This window comes from Panthera uncia, chromosome A2 (genome assembly GCF_023721935.1).
Source record: "Panthera uncia isolate 11264 chromosome A2, Puncia_PCG_1.0, whole genome shotgun sequence".
Classification (NCBI taxonomy): Eukaryota; Metazoa; Chordata; class Mammalia; order Carnivora; family Felidae; genus Panthera; species Panthera uncia.
Window position 1 is genome coordinate 13,537,675 of NC_064816.1, and position 22,466 is coordinate 13,560,140.

The window sequence follows — 22,466 nt, forward strand, 5'->3', positions numbered from 1 at the left end:
GTCTGGCCAGCTGTCTGCTGGAATGTGCATCCTTGAGGGAATTGGGTGGATGTAACACAGCTGTGGGTGTGATGGCTTGGGTTTTTGCCCTGCCTGGGCAGGTGTGGTTGCGACCCTCACTCTTGACTCTCTGACGGTCTTCCTCATAGGGAATGACCACCTCTCCCTCCCCCTCCCCTTTTGTGTGAATGCTTTGGAAGTCTCTCAGCCAGAAGCCTGTCTACTGTGTGACCATCACTTCCCCTGAGTCTGGGGCCTCCTGCACTCTTCTGGAAGGTTCTCTGGAGTCCAGCCCAGCCCCAGCACCTGTTGTGGGCTGGCTGCTGCCTTTTACTTTCTAATTCTCTACTGCTAGGTGACTTCTAGGAGGGGCTGGGCAGTCTCAAGGAGCAGCTCCATCAACTCAGACTAGAACTCTCCATAGCCTGCTTGCTTTTCTTAGCTTGGTTAGCGCATGGGAACTGAGAGGCATATTCCTTTGGAAATCTGGTTCTGGTTCTGTGCTTCCTTCCCTGCCTAAGCTGTGGCCTCTCTTATCTCCTCATTCTCTGCCTTATCCCTTCCCTCCAGGCTCTTCATCCCAGTTCTGTCTTTTTGTCCACATGCCTTTATTCTGGACTATATCTTATCCTAGGTTTGAAATTATTGAAATTTGAGAGGTTCACCTGTACTTCTAAAAATCATTAGGTAATGCTGGGGTATCAGAGTGACAGACTCTGGATGTCCTCTTTCTAACTCCCAAAGAGACTTAGTTCACATGGGGCTAGTGTAAGCCAGCCTGATAAGAGGTAAGGAGCCACCTGCCCCTTGCCTTTACAATACCTTCCTCTAGTCATGAAGGGCTGTCCCTTTCTCACTGGACGGTGCCTGCCTTCTTAGGGATGTGATGGTCCTGACAGGAACCAGAAGGCCACTGTGTACAGTCAGTGAGGTAAACGCCTGTCAAGACTCCTCCTTTAGCAATCAGGGGCTCTTCAGACATGTGAGTTAAGCAGAATTATAGATTAAGCAGGTCATTTTATTTTGAAATTATTTAGTTTAATTCTGCAGTTGAAGTTTCTGATACCTCTTCAGCACATATTCCTGCTAGTGCTTTGTTTGTCACCTGACAGATTCCTCATCCTTTAACTGGTGCCTTAGCTGCTGTAGCAGATCATTTAAATGTTTTACCTGCGCAGATATGTGAGGGCTCTTACCAGCCTTCCACTATGCCACTTAAAACTGCTTTCATGTGCTTTGTTTTGTATCTTGCAGCCAATTCTGTGCTGTGTTGAGAACTGTTTGTACCAAAACCATAACAAACCTGGATGGTGGGGGTGGCAAGCACACTGGCCTGAGGGATCCTGTCCTGTCCCTCGCAGCCACCTAGCCTGGTGAAACAGTGGGATGAAGAGGGCCCTGTGTAGAATAGGTAAAAAACAGGGGTAAATGCCTGGGACCTCCCAAGGGCCTGTGTGACTCCAGGTGGGGCAACCAGGAGTCCACCTTGAGAAGACTTCTCTCAGCAGAAAGCGCCTGGAAGAAAAGGAGAGCTGACCCAGTGGTAAGAGATTTCCAGGGTGGTTTTCTTTCTGTCAAAGAGATGAGCATGTGAATTATAATTTGTGAGCCCAAGGGGAGTAGCAGGTGGTGGAAAAAGAATTGACGTCCAGCAGCCTCATTCCATTCACATCCCCATGTGGCCCGGGAGCATTCACTCTACCCTGGTGAAGCTCATTGTCTTCTCTGATGTGAGGCTGGTCGTTCTTAAGCTTCAGAAGCTCCCAGTGTGGTCTAGTAAGGTGTGTCACAGTGCTGATAGGAAGACGTCTTGGGACTTAGAGTTGTCCAAGAATGAGGGAAAGGAAGGCAGGTGAATGGTCACAGACCTCTGTGGGAAAAAGGTGGTGACACAGTGGCCAGGCAAGGTCAGTTGCCTTCAGAGACACTGAAGTGGCCAAAGCAGCCTAGATGTTGGTGAGAGGGGCCTGCCTGGGGGTGGGATGGGAGAGGAGGTAGGGAGTGTCTGTTGGGTGGAGAGGGGAGACATACCAGACGTTACTAATCCCTTTCCTTGGGTCCCAAGCCATAAGACTGCTTATTTTTAGAGCTTAAATCATAAAAATAGTCCTGATGTAAATAACCACATTGAAAAGCTTTATTTGGATCTTAGTGGGACTAAGACCTGGTGACATGCAGAGTTCCCTAGTGCAGGGCCTTGATAGCATTCAGAAGCAACTTTAACACAGCCACACTCTCTAAAGGGAACAAGTCCAGGTATCCAGTGTTCCCTCCTTCAAGAGGACTTGCAGTGTCCGTGGGCATTGTGGGAAAGAGTGGTCTGGGTAGCATATTTTATGGAGCTCACACACCAGAAATTGGGGTGCTTAGGGGCTCCAAGTCCTTGGAGGCACTGGGTTTGGTGAGAGGGCCTGAGAAGGCCCACAGTGGCAGTGGGAGCAGGGCCAGGTTGTCCGGTGGGAAGGATGAGCCATGGGGCACCTTCTGGAGGGAAGAGAGTTGATGTGCTCTGGGCCTGGGTATAGCCCAGAAGCTTGTGGGACACCTGATTGTGATGGTGGAGGTAAACATGTCTGGAGGAGGGAGAGAGGGAAATGCCTTTACCTGGAGAATGGAGGTAGGAAGGGAATGGGGTATGAGAATGGACACCACCCTTAGTGTCCTGGCATTAGGAGCCTGGGGCACCTGACTGACCTCCGAGGGAAGTCTGGGCTTGGCCTCCCCATCTGCATACGCAGGGTGTCTAGGCTGCCCTAGATGGTGCCAGGTTCACTGTGAATTGGGTAACTGTAGAGCCTGTACAGTTACCACTCCCCCCCCCACCTTTTTTTTTTTTTTTTTTTAAGATTTTATTTTTGAGCAATCTCAAAAGTCAGTGTGGGTCTAGAACTCACAATCCCAAGACCAAGAGTCGCATGCTCCACCTGCTAAACCAGCCAGGCGCTCCTACAGTTGCTGCTTTTAAGGCCATAAACAGGGCCAAATTTTGTTGGCTTATAATTGAATAGATTTTATAGGGAAATTATGGCGAATCTGTTGGGTGAGTTCTGTGAAATTTTTAGCGTGTCTCACTTTTCAGAACACAACTTTGGCAGCAAGTGACAGCCATATGGGCCATGATGTGTCAGGAGGACTCCACTCAGGAGCCTTTGCTCACACTAGCCCTTGCCATGGGAAACCTTGGCAATGCCTTGCTGAAAGCATTGGTGCAACCCCCTTTCCATCTTGGTTATGTGAAAAATATCTTTTGGCCATTTGCTTTGTTGGAAATTTGAAAATATTTATTAATTCTGTCCTGGATTTGGTCATCATGTCTCCTTAGACTCATCTGGGCTGAGAGTTTCTCAGACTTTCTTATTTTTGATGACCTCGACAGTTTTGAAGAGGACTGGTCAGGTGTGTTGTGGGAAATCCTTTAGTTGTGATATGTCTGGTGTTTTTTCATTGTTGGCCTGGGTTGATGGGTTTGGAGAGGACCACAGAGGTGCAGTACTCTTCTTACCATATTGTCTCTACAGCACATGCCATCATCTTGACTTTTCACTGTGATGTTGACCTTAATCACCTGGTTGACATGGCATCTGTCAGGTATCTCCACTGTAAAGTTACTCTCTTCTCTCTTTCTATGTTGGACTCCTTGGAAGGAAGTTACCAGGTGCAGCCCACACCTGAGGGGTGAAGAGTCACACATACACACACCTCCCGAAGAGCAGAGCAGCTGCACAAATTATTCGGGATTCTTCTGCCTCGGTGATTTGTGACTTCTCCCCCTGAGTGATCTTTTACTCATGTTTGAGTTTGTAATACCATGAAACATTAGAAAATAGTAGTTTACAGAGTTATAGAGACCTTTGAAATATACATTGCATTATTCAATATCACAAAATCAGATTAGCTAATATCTGACTTCTTGGGCTCATGGAAGCAAACACAAATTTTCCAAAATTCTACATTTTGTTTGTTGGAAGCTTGGACTTTTATCATTGGCAACAAATACTGTCGGTTGTTTCCTAGAAGAAACAGGCTTTGCTTTAACCATTTTGGGGGAAATGTCTGCCAAACACTCAAAAGTCTAACCACAATGTGTCTGTCAGTCTTTCCTTCATGTATTGTGAGTGCTCATACACATGCTTTTCTTCTGGATGGCTGTCATTTGGTACACAGCAGGAGTGCTTTATCTTGACAACAGAGTATTAAAAAGGTACGTACTTGGGCACCTGTTAAGTGTCCGACTTCGGCTCAGGTCATGATCTCATGGTTCATGAGTTTGAGCCCCACCTGGGGTGAGCTCAAGTCCCACTTCGGGTGAGCTTGAGCCCCACTCTGGGCTTCACACCCCGTGCTCGCTCGCTCCCTTCTCCATCCCTCTGCCTCTCACTCACTCATGCTCTCTCAAAAAAAAAAAAAAAAAAAAAAAAAATTGAAAAGGTACATACTCCAGGGTTGAAATTAAATAAAGTCAATAGCTTGTACTTCATTCAGGGCTTTGCCTACAGTATGGTGTCACTGAATCCTGGCAATTTGGCTCTACTGTCCTAATTTGGTGAAAAAGGCAGTTGTCTCAGTGTTACAATGAAAACGACCTGGCAGAGCCCAGTTCAATGCAGAGTTGCTTAGGTGGGCTGGGGATAGGTCATCTGGCATGGGCAGAGACCAGGACATCCACCAGAGCAGTGTGCTCACCTCTCAGGCAGCAGTGGTTAATGGCCTGCTGGAGTCAGACAGTAGAAGGAAGAGAAGCCCTCAGTGTGGAACCTTGTTCCCAGGGACTTCTGACTGCAGGCAGGTGACCTGATGAGTCAGTTCAGAGCTAAATTATAGCTACATAGGTGATGGGAGCTGTTCTGTCTGTCCACGTCATGTTCAGCAAGGATGGGGAAGAGAAGTGGGGCTGTCATTTGTGGACTAGGTGCACTTTTTGTGCCTTTTACATTTTACAACATTTCCTGGAGGTCAACAGAATCCCATTCTGCAGATGAAGGAACTGAGGGTCATTGAGGTTTGGTGATTGAGTGGAGCCCCCATAGCTGCAGAGGTAAGCCCAGCCTCCCATGGTCCTGCTGCACTTACAGCAGCTGGAGCAGATCTGGTGGGGTGTGGGAAGCACCAGAGCTGTGCTGAGAGAACAAGTTGAGATTTGCCAGGGAAAGGTGGGGGAGGATCCAGCTGTTTGAAACACAGATTTTTTAAGGGGGCAATAAACTTTCAGGCAAAAGCAAGCACTTTCCATTTATCACAAAAATTTGTAGTTGCTCCAAGCTGGAAAGCAATGTTTATTTCTTATGGGTGGTTTTCATCTATCTGCACACAGGTGAGTTTTCTCTTGCTGTGAGGTGGTGGTGGAGCTGGCATGCCAGGAGATGTTTGGGTTTATGTGATGTAGGGATTCCCTCCATGCTTCAGAGTGCTCCTAGGTTCTCTTTGTGTTCTTACCTGGAGGAAGGTTGGTCTGGCATGTGGGTCCAGTGACTGGAGGAAGGAGGGAACGCCAGTGTTGGTGCTGTGGCGTCTAGGGTCCCATGTTCCTTTTTCCTCATTCTCCCAGGCCCTGGGCCCTTTGGGAATCTGGATGCCTGAGTGCTGCACCCCCCACAGCGCCCCCCCCCCCCCCCCCCCCCCCCCGGCTCGTTTCCTAGGCAGGCAAGAGTTCTAGCCCAGTCACTCTGAGGACCACATCCATGTTGTCACACTGTCCTCTCTTTCTCACCTCAGAGACTCGGCATGTGGATGCTGCTGGCTTGTCCAGGATCCTAAGTATAAATAAAAACATTTTCCTCTTTAAACTAATCCAAAAATGATATTTGATAATCTGAGTTAGAGGTGTCAGAGTTGACAGTCATGTGAAACCCATCCTCTGCCATGCTGTGACTGCTTCTTTTTCTGGGGTGTCATTGAGCCCTTTAGGCCACGGGCATGCAACTGTTCTGATCCGTGGTGGGGGCCTCGGTCCCTGTGCAATGCACAGCCTTCGGTGTCCCAGAATTGGGCAGGATTACCAAGGGTCCACAGAAACTTGGGCCTAGTGTGGGCCCAGGTTATCTGCTGCCATAGGTGTGTGACCTCAAGAAGTCACACCTTTCAGACTGCTTCCTCACCTATAGAATGGGGTGACAGTCAGTTAAGAGGAGTACACAGATTACAAGATTACATCTTGGTGGTTGGCACGGAGATGGCCATCGTAGAGGGTCAGCAAATGTCCTGGGTGATTTTTCCAAACCTAACATAGGTCAGCCTTTCAGTTCTATGACTGTGGTCATTTGTAAGAAGTGCCCCTTCCCAAGTTTCTGAGCAGAGCATACTGAATTGTATTTAGACTTCTAGTGGTGTCAGATCCTGGCTAGACATGTGGCTGCTGGCAGAGTTAGGCTGCAGTGACCTCCTTGGGTGGATGCCAACCCTCCGGGCTGCCCCATTGCCATTTGGTGTTGGGGTCTTTATGTGGGGCCACTATTGGCTTCTCTCCCCAAGGAGTGCTTTCTTTAACCCATCCTTGCCCTGTGTCTATAGCCCTTAGTGACTCTCCACGCCCCTAAAACTGGCCCCTATTGCTAACTCCAGTTACAGTGAAGTCATCTGGGCCTCTCTGGCCAGGCTGTGACTTTGGGGGCTCGTGTGTTCCTTAGAAGGAGCCCCAGCAGGACAGGCTGAATGCTTCCTGGCCTTGCTAACATAACAGCACAACACTCCTCTGCTCTGGCCATGCACCTTGGGACTGCTCTCCTCTGTGCTGGGGGTCCTGGAGGGGGGTTGGGCTTGCAGGGCCAGAGCCCGATTCCAGGAACTCCTTCTCTTTCTTCTGAGATGCTCAGCTGTAGCTGTTGCAGGGTGCACCATAATGGATTCCCAGAGTGATAACTGGACCTGAAATCTCCAGGAAGAATGATGGCTGGATTTCAAAACTCTCATCCCCAGCTGCTCACCTCCATGGCCTCTGTGGCCAAGAAGCAAAATATGTTCTGACTTCCCAGCCCCTATAAAGCAGATTCTGGGCTTTTCTCTTGACATCCCAGCCAACAGAGTGTCAAGTTACAGGGCTGGAAGAAATGGTAATGGATGCCAAAAAGGGAGTCCAGGGAGTTGAAGAGGGGCCAGGGCAGGCAGGAAGCAGGTGGGCTCCAGGGCCCTGAGGGTCTGGGGAGGGGACCAGGCACCCGTCAGCGCCTACCATCCCTTGGGCAGGCAAGTCCTTAGCTTTGGGGCACAGCCCGTATCTGTGTGCAACAGAGTTCCCTCTTTAATCGCATCAAGTGTCCCTTAGTGAACTGTGCCCCTTGGGAAAGCAGGGTGGGGTGTCGTGGGGTCCTAATGAGCAGTCCCATGTCCAGATGGCCATGAAAGATCCCAGAGGCATGTGCAGGATCTGCCAGTGAAATGTTTTGAGGTGGTAGGACTAACCTGGGAACTTGTGGTAACCATCTTTCTCTCGTAGGATTTTTCTAGAAGTGTTTCTGGAAAGGGGATACTCATTAGATTAAGCATGTGGAATTGCTTTCTGGCTTTGATTCACACCACTCAGTGCAGTGTTTAAGCTATGGTGGCTCCCAGACCCACAGATGGCCCTCTCCTCTCCTATGGGACACTCTGTTGACTTCTTTTTGAGCCACTCTGATGTCTTAGGTCTTTCTGGAGCTGTGCTTCCATATCGTCTCAAGTCTGCATCTGCCATGGTCTTCCATGTTCAGAGAACTGCCCCCCGCCCCCAACTTTTGGGAGTGCTTTAAAGTTTAGCAGGGGTGACTGCTTAAGTAAACCTTTTCTTTTCCACCTTCTTTCTCCCTGCTTTGTCCCAGGGTAATTTCTAGAATGGGTCTCGTTGGGGACAGTCTGAGAAAGATATGGAGTTATAATGGTGTGGGCTGGTTCCCTGGGGTGGGCAGAGCTGGGCTATCAGCCCCGTTAGCTTAATCGTTTAAGGTATAGATGTATTAGTGTAGCATTGTCTTGTCATGTCTGCTTGTTGGTTGGTCCTAGCTAGGCACTGCTTCTTGGGCTCTCCTCCTTGCAGTCCTGTGTCAACCAGACTGGATGTCCCCAGTGGCATTGTCACTCATTAGGATGGCTGGGCCCATCTCTGTGTGTCTGTTGACCCTCCATCCATACAGCTAGGTTGGCATCCTCAGTACGGTCAGATCCTACTGGAGCATGCATTCTGAGGGGCTAAGCGGAAACTGCACGGCTTCTGTGTCCTTGCCACAAAAGCTTGTAGCATTGTTTCCTCTGCATTCCTGTAGGTCAGAGAGTGAGCCACAAAACCAGCCCAGATCCTAGAGATAGGACTGGAAGGGTGTGTGAGCATGGAGAGGTGTGGTCTTCTGTACATGGTTTTGTTGACTGTGAGTAGTAAGGCTCCTTCTTAACAGTCACCAAAAGTCCTGACTCACAGGTTAGGAGTTGGACTTCCAAGACCTATTGCTTGAAAAGACATAATGACACAGAATTCAGAAATCCTTTTAAGTGAATTTGCACATCCTTTAGCAACGTGGCATCTGTGCATGTGGAAAGAGCCGCCCACATCAGTCAGTCTACAGGCATCACTGGATTCCTCATGGGCTCACAGACTTCATCCTGGAACCAGGTGCTAAGGAAGAGTAAGGTGGGCATGCCCACCAGCCACGTTGCCTGAGCACCTACTGTGCCAGGCCCTGCACCAGCTGCTGTGACAGAGCAGTTCACAGAACAGACACATTGCTGCCCTTTCTGGGTTTGAGAATATTTGAGTGTTAACCCTCAATGGCTAGTTGTCTGCTATGTGCCAAGCTTGCATTCATGGCAAGCAGCTCCTTACTGTTTAGGAAAGATTGGAGCCTGAACCTCCCTGATGGTTTCATAGGGTGTCCGAGCCTCAGCAACGAGATCTCACCTCACCAGCAATCCTGAGTGACAGCAGAGCAGGAATTCCTGTCCTGGTCCTTTTAAGAGGCACAGGGAGGGAAATGTCCTGCCCTGGGTCTTCACTTACAAGAGGTAGAACCAAGTGAAACTCGGGTGGCTTTGTGGGGGAAGTCCCCAGTGTGCAGGCTTGGTTCATAGTGCCTATTTATGGTGAGCTTTCATGAGTGCAGCCACAGGCTTTGGAGGAGGCCCTGTTGCCTGTCCCCAACTCCCAGCCAGCGTGGCACTAGAGAGAGAGGTTCCTGCCCCTCTGGCTCTGTGGAGGTAGGGGGCATCACCCCCTTTCCTGGGGCCATGGTGTCACATCAGGGCTGGACCCCTCCCTCTCTCTTGCCCTTTGCGTGTTGGGTCACCCTGGGAATATCTTGGTCCTCACTGGGAGCTGAAGTGCCTCAGCCTCGTGGAGACAGGCTCCAAGTGGGGCTGGGGGGCCATGGCTACTGTGCCTATGATGGCTTCCAGTCCCAGCTAGCAGTGGGGGAACCTGCTTGTCAGACAGTGACATTGTTACCCTGGGAGGCTGTAGGATGGTGAGTTGACCTAGTAGAAAGGTGAAGTCACTTTCCTTGGACTGATTTGCTGGAGTGAGGGTGAGTAAGCTGGCTACCAGCAAGGAAGCCTCTGCTCAGGCCTGTGCTGCCTTTCAGTGGAACCCCATAATTCTGTCCTGGGCTCCGCCCCCAGGATGAATAGTACCAGGCATAGCTAAGGCTTCCCCAGGCATGCATGAGTGGACTAGGGGAGTGCTGATCATGCTCCCAGGGCTGGCATGTTGGAGGATTGGGCCAGCCAGGGACCTTTCGGAGGGTACATGGTTTGAAATGTGTGTTGAAGTGTGCATTGAGGCTCACAAGGGGGCCTCAGGAGTTTGGTGGAGGGACATTCCATGAAGGGACTGATCGTGAAGGCAGGAAGAACCCACAGCACCATGTATCTGTGAGTAGGAGCCGGGGGTTATAGGGGCTGGGAGCTGGAAAAGGCAGTGGATAGATTTGGCCTGGGAGGTGTGAATGGGCTCCAGTGGAGGAACACAACTGAAGGAGGGTCAGGTGGAGCCAAAGTGAATATTTGCAAGAGTGAGTGAGGCGGTTGCTAGGTCTAGCAAAGCCCCCTACCCAGCTCTTAAACACAGCTAATAGTTACCTGCCTTTCCCCACCTAGCCAGGCCCAAAAGATGAGGAGAGTAGGGGAGAGTTCTGGTAGGGAATGGTTGTAGCTGACTATACCTGTCTCTTCAAGTGGGCACTGAGGAAGAGTTTGTTGTCCTGGGGCCTTGTTTTGTTTACAGTCCTCCCCAGCTTCTCTAGTGTGTGCAAGAATCTTGGGGATCTTGTGAAATGTAGGCTGTGATGGAGCAGGTCCTTGGGGTAACAAGATACTGTATTTCTTCGAGCTCCAGTGAAGCTTCCCTGCTGTTCAGTGAGCCTAGGCAAGTGGTGGTCCATTTCTTGGGCCCTGCTTGCCCTTCCTCCTCCTGGGGGGGTCTGTTCCTCCTGGTGGATCCTGAGGATAAAACTGCCTTTTATCCGGGGATTTATCCTCATTGCTTGGCATAGCACCTGCTTTCTTAGGTGGGTTTTCAGTAAATACGAGTGGATGAATGAATGAAGTGTCCCCTTTCCCACAGTCAGACCCTACATCAGGCATGCCTGTTCAGAGAATAACAAAGGTCAGAGCTGCCAAGCACAGTTTCTGTGTTCTCTTGATGAGACTGCTTCCCCTGGCACAGGCTAAGGGGGACACTAAATATTAACCTTGTACTGACTACTGGGATGGTACCCTGGTGCTGAGGACATGGGATCTGTCTTGAGATAAGATTATAATCCTTGCCTTCTCTCTAAGAAACTTGATGGAAGATTCAAGTAAGTAACAGAACTTTTGTGTTTCTTTAGCCAGGGCTGACATATAGAGGAGAAGGTGGTGAGACTTTTTGCTGATAATAGCCTGGTCTGCTTCCAGGGATTTTCATAGGTCACATAAAATCTCTTTTGATCATGACTCCCAAGATGGACAGAATGGGCTTATTAGATTTACCCTGAAATCATATGGCTCCCAAATAAACTTTGTGCTCAGGTGGCTACCATGGACTAAACGCAGTAGAGCAGCGTACCTGGCCACAATGCCATTTCCCTGGCAATGTTGGGCTAGATTTCCTCTGCTTTTGTTCTTCTGCCTAAATGTTTTTGTAATTTAAAACAATTTTTTTTTTTAAAGAATGCCCATAGTAATTTTCAGCCTGTGTCAAAGGGGTGTTCTTTTTCCTGAATTAAAAGCACACTCTGATAAAGTACTGAGACTTTTGAAACACCTTTACTTTAAAAATTGAGTTCAGCAAAGTTTTCCATGTTGGAAACTAGAGGGGCTGGTGGCCTCTCTGTGTTTGGAAGAGGTAACCCTGATCCCTGTAATACACCAACGGCTCCCTGTGGGCTGGTGCCACATATGAAGTTCCTGCAGCTGGGCAGCCCCGGGGTGAGCTGGGTTGCCTCCATTTTCTGACAGCACCTGAACCCTACCTCACTTCTCAAAATGAAGGCTGCGTGTCACGAACCGGTTAGAACTGGCTGTTGCCATGGTTTTCATGTTGGAAGGCACAGTTAAAAGGGTCACATGACCAAGGAGGGAAATGCCTTTGTCACATGACTTTTTGGTGGATGATTAGCATACAGGAAGTTCACTCCCTGCTGGCTGCTGGGATGCTGAGTGATCATTGATGGGGGTGGGGTGACGTCATCTCTTGGATGAGTTATTGATTAGTCTCAGGCCAAGATGAGACCTGGGAGTGCTGTGGTCAGAGTGGCCATCTCAGGGAGCTTCAGCCTCCAGATGGTCTTGGTCCCTCACCCTGCCCTCTTCCCTTGGGCAAATTTGAGTTTTATTGGACCTCTCACCTTTAGAAAACTGCATGCCCCCAATAAGATGATAAAAAGTGATTGCCATGATCTCTGTGCACTCTTGCTCAGGAAGAAGTGCCTGCAGTCTGCAACTCTAAACATGGTTCTGTCTGGGTTGCTGCTCTGTCTGCATAAAGCCACCTGGGAGCCTACCTGATCTGGGACCAGTGGCCACAGCTTCTATGCTAGGGCCTTGCACTGCCCCTCAATATCTGTGGATGCATCCAGAGAAAATGGAATTGGAGTCCCAAGGTCACCTTGAGAGTTGATCTTGGGCAGATTGGGGAGTCTGCAGACACACAGATGAGTGGTGGTTCCCAAATTGCATTGGTCTTTGGTTTGGTGAGGTCCAGTGTGATGTTCTGAGTTACTTTATAAATAGCCAACCAGTTTCTGGACTTGAGAATGTGGGTTGATAACCCCAATGAGGAGACTGTATACCTTGAAATAGCACCTTTTAGTCCATTCCCCTGATCTCTTGTGAGAGTTCAGTCAACAGCTACACTGGTTAAATCCGATCAAGGTTAGGAGTATTGAGGTGTAACCACCATGTGACTCTTTAGGAGGAACAGGGGGAGAACTCTAGGGGATGGGGATAAGGGTCCAGAGGTAGACATGAACCCTCGGGATTTGGTCCTCTGAGCCCATCCATCCCTAAAGACAGAGCTCATTCCAGGAATGAAAAAGGCAGCTCATTGGGCTATTAAAGTACTAATTCTCCTTCTATAACTCTGTCTCTCCTTGGGGGTCTGGTAGGAGGAGTGGGACAACTTAGAGCTCTTCTTCCCAATTAACTTCATCAGTTTGTTCTCTGGGTCACAGTGCCACCTAGTGGGTGTATTTGGTCCTCTGCTGGTTTTCTCACTGATGAAAGGAAGGATCAGATCCTTTTCATCACAAGTGGAGGCCAGGTTTTAAGGGAAAGTTCACATTTGGCCAAAATGGAGATGCTTGGTGGGGGGCAAGCACTGTCTCTGGGACCTTGTGTGTGGACTCTGCGACACAGTAAAGGCTTAGACACTGTCACACCAACACACAGGAGCCCCAACAATAGGCCAAGACCCTGCCTCAGCCCCAGGATCAAGGGCTGAGTGTTTTTATCCAACACTGAACCACATGATAGAGAAGGAAGCTTTGATGTTTTCCAAAATGGCCGTATCACCCTTGAACACACCAGCTTGTCCTTGGCTCTGGGTACACAGAGGTGGGCAACCAAGAATGGTCCTAGCTAGAGGCCTAGCTGTGGGCTTGGGTGCCTTATGGTGAGTTCAGTGAGAGAAGTCAATTTGGGTGTACGGTAGGGAGGACACCCAAGGAGAAGAGACTGGGGAAGGTGAGCAGGACAGCCATGCTCTCCACCTCTGTGCTGTGACTAAATTTGTGCATCTGTGGTATGTAGGTTCTGGGCTCTGGGGAACGGCGTCTGGCAGTGTCCAGGCAATCTGGTAACAACCTGCTATCCCTGCTTCACAGTGACATGAAGTCTGAGAGGAGAGCCCCCTCTCCTGATGTGATCGTGCTCTCCGACAATGAGCAGCCCGCAAGCCCAAGGGTGAACGGGCTGACGAAGGAGGCCTTGAAGGAGACCAGTACTGAGGCCCTCATGGTGAGCTTGTCCCTGTATTGGGGGATGACCCTGCCTGACAACACCCTGAAATGGACCTGGTGACATGGGGCTTGTGCTCCCTGGCTGTGGCCCTCCCCCTCAACCCTTGTTCTCTTGCCCTTACAGAAAAGCAGTCCTGAAGAACGAGAAAGGATGATTAAGCAACTGAAAGAAGAGTTAAGATTAGAAGAAGCAAAACTTGTTTTATTAAAAAAGTTGCGGCAGAGTCAAATACAAAAGGAAACCACCACCCAGAAGGTGTGTGTGCATCTGTTCTCTCCTCAAGGCCAACAAGAGCCATTTAGAACAGGGGACAGAAGTTCACAATCATTACCTTGGCCCACCTCAGTACCAGGAGCTGGAGTGGCTGGTCATGGGTGAACAGGTTTCCTCAGGGGTGTGAGGGTCAAGATCTGAAGTGGAAATTTGCAGTCTCAAGTTTGAATTTTGGATTTAGCGAAAACGATGTCACAGTAAAAGGATATTACAGTGCATTTTGGTCTAGAATATTCTCAATCTGAGTATGTAAAACTTACTCCTTACAGATTATAAGCCTTAAGAAAACAGATGTCTTTGAAGCTGTTAGAAGAACATTTCTGGATTGAGAACTGTCACAAGCCCATTTACAGAGAGGCCTTCTGCCCTGTGGATGGCCATGCTGGGCATCAGTGGCTACCATGGTTTTGTGGACAGATTCCCTAATGCTACAGGGGCATGCCAAGTGCTGCCCAGGCCCCAGAGTTTCGGTCCTAGGGCTTTTGCTCTTGCTATCTCCCCTGGGGTCTGAGGCTCCTTATGCTGCCTCTTAAAAAAATTTTTTTTAATGTTTATTAATTTTTGAAGCAGAGAGAGATACAGCGTGAGTCGGGGAGGGGCAGAGAGAGACGGAGACACAGAATTGGAAGCAGGCTCCAGTTTCTGAGCTGTCAGCACAGAGCCCGACATGGGGCTTGAACTCACAAACTTGGGAGATCATGACCCGAGCTGAAGTTGGACGCTTAACTGACTGAGCCACCCAGGTTCCCCATCCTTATGCTGCTTCTTAATGAAGCTTACTGTGTAGGCCAAGGTCAAGTTTGTATTCTTGGGTTTTTATAAGCTACCCTTCTATTTACTTCAACCACTTTATCAGTAAGCTAGAAAGTAAATGTGTCTTGGGCAGTATGAGCTGACAGTATGTGGAACACATGTCTTCTTAAGGGAACAGGACAGGAGGATACTCATTGGTCTGACTTAAGGCTTTGCTTGAGCTCCCACTTGCACATAGTCAATTAGTGGACATGGCCTGACATCTGTTAATCTCCCAGTGGACAGAGCCCTGCTTATTACTTGTTTTCTTGTCAGCTGTTTAAGACTCGATGAAGTGAACCAAGTCTGTCACTGTCCCTTCTCTAGTGGAATATGTTACTTTAAGAAGTTCCTGGACTCAGTATTTTCTCACCAAGGTTGGGATTAGTCTACCCAGGCCTGGGGTCCTTTGGCTCAGTCACCACTGCCAGCCCTCATATTCCCAGGAAGGCAGAACCTGCTTTTGAACCACAAAAGATGCCAAGCGTCCCCAGGGGTGAGGGGTGCTGGAACATCTCTCCCCTGCCCATTTCAGACATGTCAGTTCCTGCTACAGACGTAAACAGACTGGAAGCAGAACCTTTGAGAGACTGATGCTTTTGGAAGAGGAAGAAAACCAATTTTCCTCTGTCTGGATTATGTGTGAGGGGAGCAGGACTGACGGCCCCCTCATCTCTCACATGTCCTGCTCTCTTGCAGCCCACAGGCTCTGCTGGGAGTGCCGTGACCACCCCTCCCCCGCTTGTGCGGGGCACCCAGAACATTCCTTCTGGCAAGCCATCCCTTCAGGTCAGTGTTCCCTCTGTGATCCTGGGCAGTCCTGATCCAGTTCCTGTGAAAGGCTGCCCATTCCTTCTGATTAGATTTGAGTGAGGCCCAAACTTAGGCCACTGTTGACATCATGAATAAATAGTCACTGCTAGGAGGAGTCCTAGCAAAACTGGAGAAGAACCAAGATTTAGGCAGACCAGGCTCCTTTCATTTTGACACTCCCAAGGGTGGTTGTGGGATGCAGCAGGACCTCCTCTGTCCATAGGATGAGATGGGTAGAGCTCCTACTCTCAGACATGAGATCAAGGTCTAGACAGGGGCCCACCTTCCCTCAAACAGGCCTGAGCCCCCAGCTCAGACCAGCAGGCAAGTGACACCCAGCCTCGGTTGTCTGGACACCTGCTGTGTGTGAAAATATGCTACCTTGTTGGTGCAATTCACTTTTGAGTGAGCCCAGTCTGCACAGCTCTTGTCAGAGTCCATGTTCCTTGTTTTCTTGTGCCTAGAATAGACATTTTAGTGCTTCCCCCCTGCCTTTTAAAACAAGTGTGTACTTTTACAAAACAGCAAACCTGTTTGTTTAAAAAAAAAAAAAAAAAAAGCCATGTAAAACCTGGGGTTCGGTGCCGTTGACAGACCTCTTCGACAAGAATGCCTGGCAGTGTCATCCCACCACCCCTGGTCCGCGGCGGACAGCAGGTGTCCTCCAAGCTGGGGCCACAGGCGAGCTCACAGGTCGTCATGCCCCCACTCGTCAGGGGGGCTCAGGTGAGCAGGGCGTGCTTTTAGGATGCAAGAGTGTCCAAGCAGCTCCAAACAACCAACCACCTCACAAGAACAACCCTTCCCAGTCATCAGGTTTGGGGCTCTGGGGCCCAAATCTTCCCTCCCTCCATCATCCCTCTTACCATCTTATCCCCTATCCCACCCCACAGCAAATCCACAACATCAGACAACATTCCAGCACGGGGCCGCCACCGCTCCTCCTGGCCCCTCGGGCCTCTGTGCCCAGTGTGCAAATTCAGGGACAGAGGATCATCCAGCAGGGCCTCATCCGTGTCGCCAATGTCCCCAACACCAGTCTGCTCGTCAACATCCCACAGGTGAGGGCTGTGCTGAGTCAGGGTGGGGCACATGCCCTACAGACACAACACATCAAGGGCCCACACTCCTGGGGCATAGTCTTGTCACTGGAGTGGTATGTTGTGGCCTGCCCACTCAGAGCCAGGCAAGGCCTTGTATACCCCATGGAGGTTTAGACTAGAGCTCCTTGGGACCTGTCACAGTATGAAAGTCACGAGCAGGAGTCCTGTGTTCAGAACTGTGGTCTAGCAGAGGTGGGTAGCTATTGAGAGGGGGAGAGGTGCAGAGCTGAGTGGTGGGGGGAAGATTCAGGTTGCGTATGGGACTCAGCATGTTTTGGAGGATGGATGAGGCCAGGTGAAGAATCTGATAGGCCTGGAGATGGATGCGGGGCACCATAGCCTTCCCCACCCTCCTCCCTGTCAGCATGAGCACACGAGGGGAGCATGTCTACGAATGTCCTCACAGCACCGGCACATCTATTCTTAGCCGTGAGTCCCTTCACCTCTTGTACAGAGCCTCTGAGATGGGGTGGGTCTGTTTCCACCCAGCAGAGCCCAGAAGATGGGATCAGGGTGGGTGGGCAGGCTGGAAGCAAGAGCTTTATTGACAGATAAATTACTGGGTCTACAGCGGCTTTTGCTGATGGGTGTGTTAGCTTCTCTTCCTCCTATGGTGTGGTGCATCTTTGTCTGCCTCCCTCAAATAAGACCCCGGCCAACAGAGCTCTGGGCAGCATCCCTGCCTTCTCTGAAGTCAGGCCAGGCCAGTGTGCTATGATGGCTGGCTTCCTCTCTGTTGGGAGGCTTGCTCAACTCTGAGAGTGGTCCTGGGATAGCATCGTAGGCTCCCTGGGTCCTGTGATGTGTTGTGTGCAAGTTGTTGGGTATGTCTATTTTCCTGGGGGTGGTGTATGCTGCTTTCCTTAGATTTCCAGAAGGGCACTGATGAGGTCAACTCAGAGTTTTGAGGAAAGCGCTCAACAAGGTTGGGGGCTGGGTGAACTAGAGCAAGGAGAAAATGGAGCATTGGCCACTGGGATCCAGATGAAGGCAAGAAAAGTAGTGCAGGAGCACCAAAGATCAAGAGGGGGAAGGGGCAAGGATTGGTCCAGAGGCCGGTCTTCCCTGAAACCCCAATGAGGATACATGAGCTGAGTAAAACATTAGTCTCCAGATAAGCACACACAAAGATGTTTATGAAGGAAATGCCACCAGTGTTCTAGTGATCCACTGCCATACTGCTGTAATGAAGGAGGTCACCTAGCCCTGTGCTGGGAGGAGGGCTGCTAGGCCATAGTGACAGGACAGTGGCTGTGTTGCCTGAGTGGGGGTGCCCACTGCCCTAGTCGTGGTTTTGGTTTCATGGGTGTCCTCATGGCAAAACACAGCAAATTACAGACTTTAAATGCATGTAGCTTATTGGATATCAGCTAAACCTCAAGTATGTTTACAGGATTGGTCAATCTCATAGAGTGATGAGTTTAACGCTGCTTTGCCTGTTGCTTGCTGATGTCAGGAAGCTCAGAGTTATTGTCTTAAAGACAGTGCAGCTAATGATGCCATCCTGGGCTGTGGGGTCAGGCACCCCCAGCACACTGACCAGGTTGTTATCTCCCAAAAGCCTTCCCCAGCATCGCTGAAAGGGACAACAGTCACCTCTGCTCAGGCGAACTCCACCCCCACCAGCGTGGCCTCTGTGGTCACCTCTGCGGATTCTCCAGCCAGTCGTCAGGCAGCTGCCAAGCTTGCGCTGCGCAAACAGCTAGAGAAGACGCTGCTTGAAATCCCCCCTCCCAAGCCCCCTGCCCCAGAGATGAACTTCCTGCCCAGCGCTGCCAATAACGAATTCATCTACTTGGTCGGCCTGGAGGAAGTGGTGCAGAACCTGCTGGAGACGCAAGGTGAGTGGGCTTTGGGGCCATTTTCATCTCTTGCTACTGAAGTTTCTCTTACGTAGGTTGTTTTGAATGCACAGCACGTGTTAGAATATCAGTTCTGCTTGCTGCGAGGCTTAGATTACTTTTTTGCTTGTTTGTTTTAGTTCTTGCATTTTTAAAAATATTTATTTTTGAAGTATACTTGACATACAATGTTACATTAGTTTCAGGTATACATTATAGTGATTTAATAGTTCTATGCATTAATCAGTGTTCACCACAATAAATGAAGCCACCATTTGTCACCTTAGATAACTTCTTAAACACATTACAGTCACCTTTCTTCTCTTGTTGAGGCTGCCTCTGAGAGCTGGGCCCTGAGGAAGCCTGAGGCCCTGCACACATGGTCTGAGGGGGGTGAGAATCATTCCCCAACAGCTCTGTGACGTTGGGGCAGGCAGAAGAGGGTGAGGAGAAACGTCTGCAGGAAGTTGACAGGCTTTGCTTCCAGACGGGGCTCTCAGGCTAGAACTTTCCAGAGCCTTGAGTGCTCTGAGCCCCCAAGGTGGGAGAGGGACACCTATGTCTGGGCCAGATTCCCTTGAACATCCTCCTTGGAAACAGTTTGGAAAGCACCACTTGCATGTTAGGTTTTAGGGATAAAAGGGCATATATCAGTTAGTGATCAAAAGTAACACTGGAAATGGAGGTGGGAAACCAGATATTGGCCCTTGGGAGGCCTCTACCAGATGCTGATGTGAAGATGTTCTTGCTCTGAGATTGATTTGTGGTGACTTTATTTGGGCAGCCAGCCTGAATCCTCTCCCTATGTGATCTCAGCAAATGCTCAGAGCTGAGGAGGAGGTGGAGCCATAATCAGTCCAGGGCAAGGGAGGGCTCAGTAGGCTTTAGACCACATACCTTGAATTGTCCCTTAGTACATGCCGACTGCTCCCAGGGTACAGACTCTGGGGCGAGCGTAATTGGGGCCCGTACAAAGAAAAAGCACCTTCTGCCTGCTTGCTTCTGCAGAGAGGGAGGGAGGCAGGTGTGTATAACAGGGAGCTGTGACCCCCATAGTGCCTGCTTGCTGTCAGGGTGTTGGTGGGAGTGCTTTCTTCTCCCTCATTAGTCAGCATATCACAGAATTTCCTCCTCAGGTGTTGTATTCAGTGCCTTTGAGAGGCAGAGCCCTCCATATGTAGGCAGGACCAGACCCAGGGCAGAGAACAACCAGCCGGCCACCTCAGATTTACTTGTAGCCTCCTTACTACACCCCACCCACCTACCCAACCCCATTGCTCTTAAAACAGTCCCCAACCACAGGGCCATATCAAGGATTGACCATGAGTCAGGTTGAGAGTAGGAGACCATAAAGGCCCAACCAACATTGGCTTCTGTAAAATGGGGGTGGTAGATAGACTCTACTTGTCAGAGGGCCCCAGAGCCAGGCTCAACAGGGAAAGGTATGAGCTGTCACATGGCTTGGATGTGTTTGGATCCCTTTGATGTCTTTATGATGGAGTGTTATTGGCAAAAGAGCTGCTGCGAGCCCAGTGCAGGATGGGTGGGTGGGAGACCCAAGTCAGGACACAATGCCCGTCCATCTGCAGCCATCTGCCCTGGGGACCTCCTCTCCCAGATCAGCCTTTTCTCTACCTGTTCTCTCATCAGGAGTCAGTATCCCTCTCGTATTGCCCAAAACTGGTCCTAAGTGTGGGAGGAAGCTCTGAGCCCTATTTGAGGTGTCTCCTGATACCTCAGAGAGCCTCAGTCTGGTTGGCTGTGTGCAGCCTCATACCAGCGTCTCCACTCTGGTGCCATTCATGCCCGCCACAGCTGCCTAGGAGAAGGTACCTTGTCCTCCAGGCTTGGATGTTTGGAAGGGGATGTGCTCTTTTCACCAGAGCATGTTAGCTGCAGGTGAGGGCCTGGGGCTGGGGGCCTGAAGTAGACCCTGGGTGGCTGGATCTGGTGACATCTCATCTGCTCTGTGGGGTGAGGGGCTTCCCCAGTCTGATCCTGCACAGCCTCTCAGCATCTGGGGCAGTTTGGGCAGGCCAAGGGTCTCTCAGCAGCATGGTCTCTGATGTTAAAAGGAAGTTAAGCCCTTGAGTACTAGACACAAAAAGATAGTTGTAAAATGCCAAAAGTACCCCTTCACTTTGGATGGCAAAAATAATTTTGATCCCATGCCTGAGCATGCACTTTACCTGGCTTTCCCCAGTCACCCTTCCTATGGCCAACCGAGGTGATGCCACATTCCCATCTCAGAAAAGGGGGCCAAGGACCCAGAGCAGTTGTATGCTCTCAGCTGGGCAGCAGGTATGAGTCCTGGCCCTGCTGCTGACTGGTGTGTGACTCTGCAAGTCACTTCATCTCCTCAGCCTCGGTTTTCTCCTCAGAAAAACTTTTAGTGGACTAGGGTGCCCTGTTAGGAGGTTATTGTGAGAATTGACCACCTTTGTATATGCACAAGACACTGGGTAGGATACTTGTCAGCATGAGTACTTGCTGGATGATTGGTCCTTATTTGACTTGCCCATCACAGCGAGGTGGGACCTGGAGGGGGTTACCATTTCCTTTTCACTGATGAGGTGTGGGAGGGTTGGAAAAACCTCCATCCCTGAAATTTAATGTTGCACTGAGGGTGGGAAAGGCAACTGGGAGGAGCCAATCTGAGAGCATTGATGTTCTTGAGAATTGGTACCCAGTGTACCTGATCCATGGCATTTTCCAAAGCTTCTCAAATTCCCTTCTATTGGCAAACCTTCCCCAGGGCTGGCCTAGTGTCCACACACAGCATCCAGTATGTGTGTGCCAAACAGACATTGTCGACTTGGGATTTTGGTTCCTGATGCCAGCTGGGCCATGCAGCCCAGGGCACTGCTCTAGATCTGTCATGTGTCCTCATTCTGCCCTGGGATGGTAGGGGCTCTGACTCTGGCATCCTGTTCCTCTGACGTGAGCCCACCTGTCTCTCCCTGCAGCAGGCAGGATGTCAGCCGCTGTTGTTCTGTCCCGGGAGCCCTACATGTGTGCGCAGTGCAAGACGGACTTCACGTGCCGCTGGCGGGAGGAGAAGGGTGGTGCCATTATGTGTGAGAACTGCATGGCATCCAACCAGAAGAAGGCACTCAAGGTAGAGCACACGAGCCGGCTGAAGGCTGCCTTTGTGAAGGCGCTGCAGCAGGAGCAGGAGATCGAGCAGCGCCTCCTACAGCAGGGTGCCGCCCCCGCACAGGCCAAGGCTGAGCCTGCCACCGCCCCACACCCCGCACTAAAGCAGGTGAGAGTCCTTAGGGAGCCAGAGCTGCGGCCCTGAGGCCTGGGATCATGGGCTGGGCGGCCTTGCCTCTAGGAGAGGGGCCTTGTTCCCTTGGCTGGGAGTTGTTGCTAGCAAGCAAGATGTTCCGACGTTCTGTCTCACACTGGGCAGTCATCTGCCTGGTTGTTAACTGTGTGTCTAAATTGCATTTAATGGTGGCCTTTGGTGGTGAAAATACTAATTTGCAGTTTCTTTAGATTTTGTAGCTTTCACTTGCAGTGTTCCAGCTGACAAGTACTTCTTGTCTAAAACGACTTTTCTGAAAGCCACATTGAGATGCAAAAGGGGCATTTGGAAGAAATGTTCTAGCTAAATTAAGGAGAGAAGCAAGTTTGAAATCAAGTTTTTTGGCTGCTTTTTTTTAATGCTTTGCTTTCCCAGCCCTTATAGACCCAAAGCACCCCGTTGGCAACTTTTTGTGTCCTTGGAAGTCATTTGTAATTCACTAATAAATACATCTTCTCAAGATCCCTATGTAGTGGGTGGCTGTGCTGCCCTCGGGAAACAGCCTGTCCCATGGGGACTGGGCCTCATGCGGCCACAGCTGCTGCCCTTTGGTCACTCTAGGTCACCCTAGGCCGGCCTGTGGATGGTGCTGACCTCGGTTTCAACCCCCCCCCCCCCCCCCGTTTGTGTAGGTCATAAAACCCCGGCGTAAGTTGGCGTTCCGCTCAGGAGAGGCCCGCGACTGGAGTAACGGGGCTGTGCTACAGGTCAGAACTGCGGTGCCGGGAGCCCCTGCACCGAGCCACCAACCAGCCCTCACGCCCCAGACCGTGACCACGTCAGTCGCCGACTGTCACGCTGCCTGCGTCTGTCTGTCTCTCCCTGCCTCCTTCCCCTCTCCCCCGGTGTAACTTACCTGGTCTCCTGATTTTGGACTTTAGGGACCCTGTGTGGGTGGGAAGAGGTCGGCCAGAGCACGGAGAGGCTGCGCTGAGCGTC

At 50.4% G+C, this 22,466-nt stretch overlaps 1 protein-coding gene across 7 annotated transcripts in view; it reads left to right on the forward strand.

The window, feature by feature from the left end:
• GATAD2A (GATA zinc finger domain containing 2A) overlaps positions 1-22,466 on the forward strand; it is a 101,726-nt gene that overhangs the window by 76,378 nt on the left and 2,882 nt on the right. For 5 of the 7 annotated variants that reach the window (XM_049642509.1, XM_049642514.1, XM_049642512.1 and 2 more), the window contains exons 4-11: positions 13,260-13,392; positions 13,519-13,650; positions 15,160-15,249; positions 15,868-15,999; positions 16,167-16,334; positions 17,938-18,217; positions 21,184-21,482; positions 22,160-22,234. In XM_049642509.1, the coding sequence (XP_049498466.1) occupies positions 13,260-13,392; positions 13,519-13,650; positions 15,160-15,249; positions 15,868-15,999; positions 16,167-16,334; positions 17,938-18,217; positions 21,184-21,482; positions 22,160-22,234 (1,309 nt within the window). The remainder of the gene's footprint in view (positions 1-13,259; positions 13,393-13,518; positions 13,651-15,159; positions 15,250-15,867; positions 16,000-16,166; positions 16,335-17,937; positions 18,218-21,183; positions 21,483-22,159; positions 22,235-22,466) is intronic. The other 2 variants (XM_049642515.1, XM_049642513.1) reach the window with 1 other exon arrangement.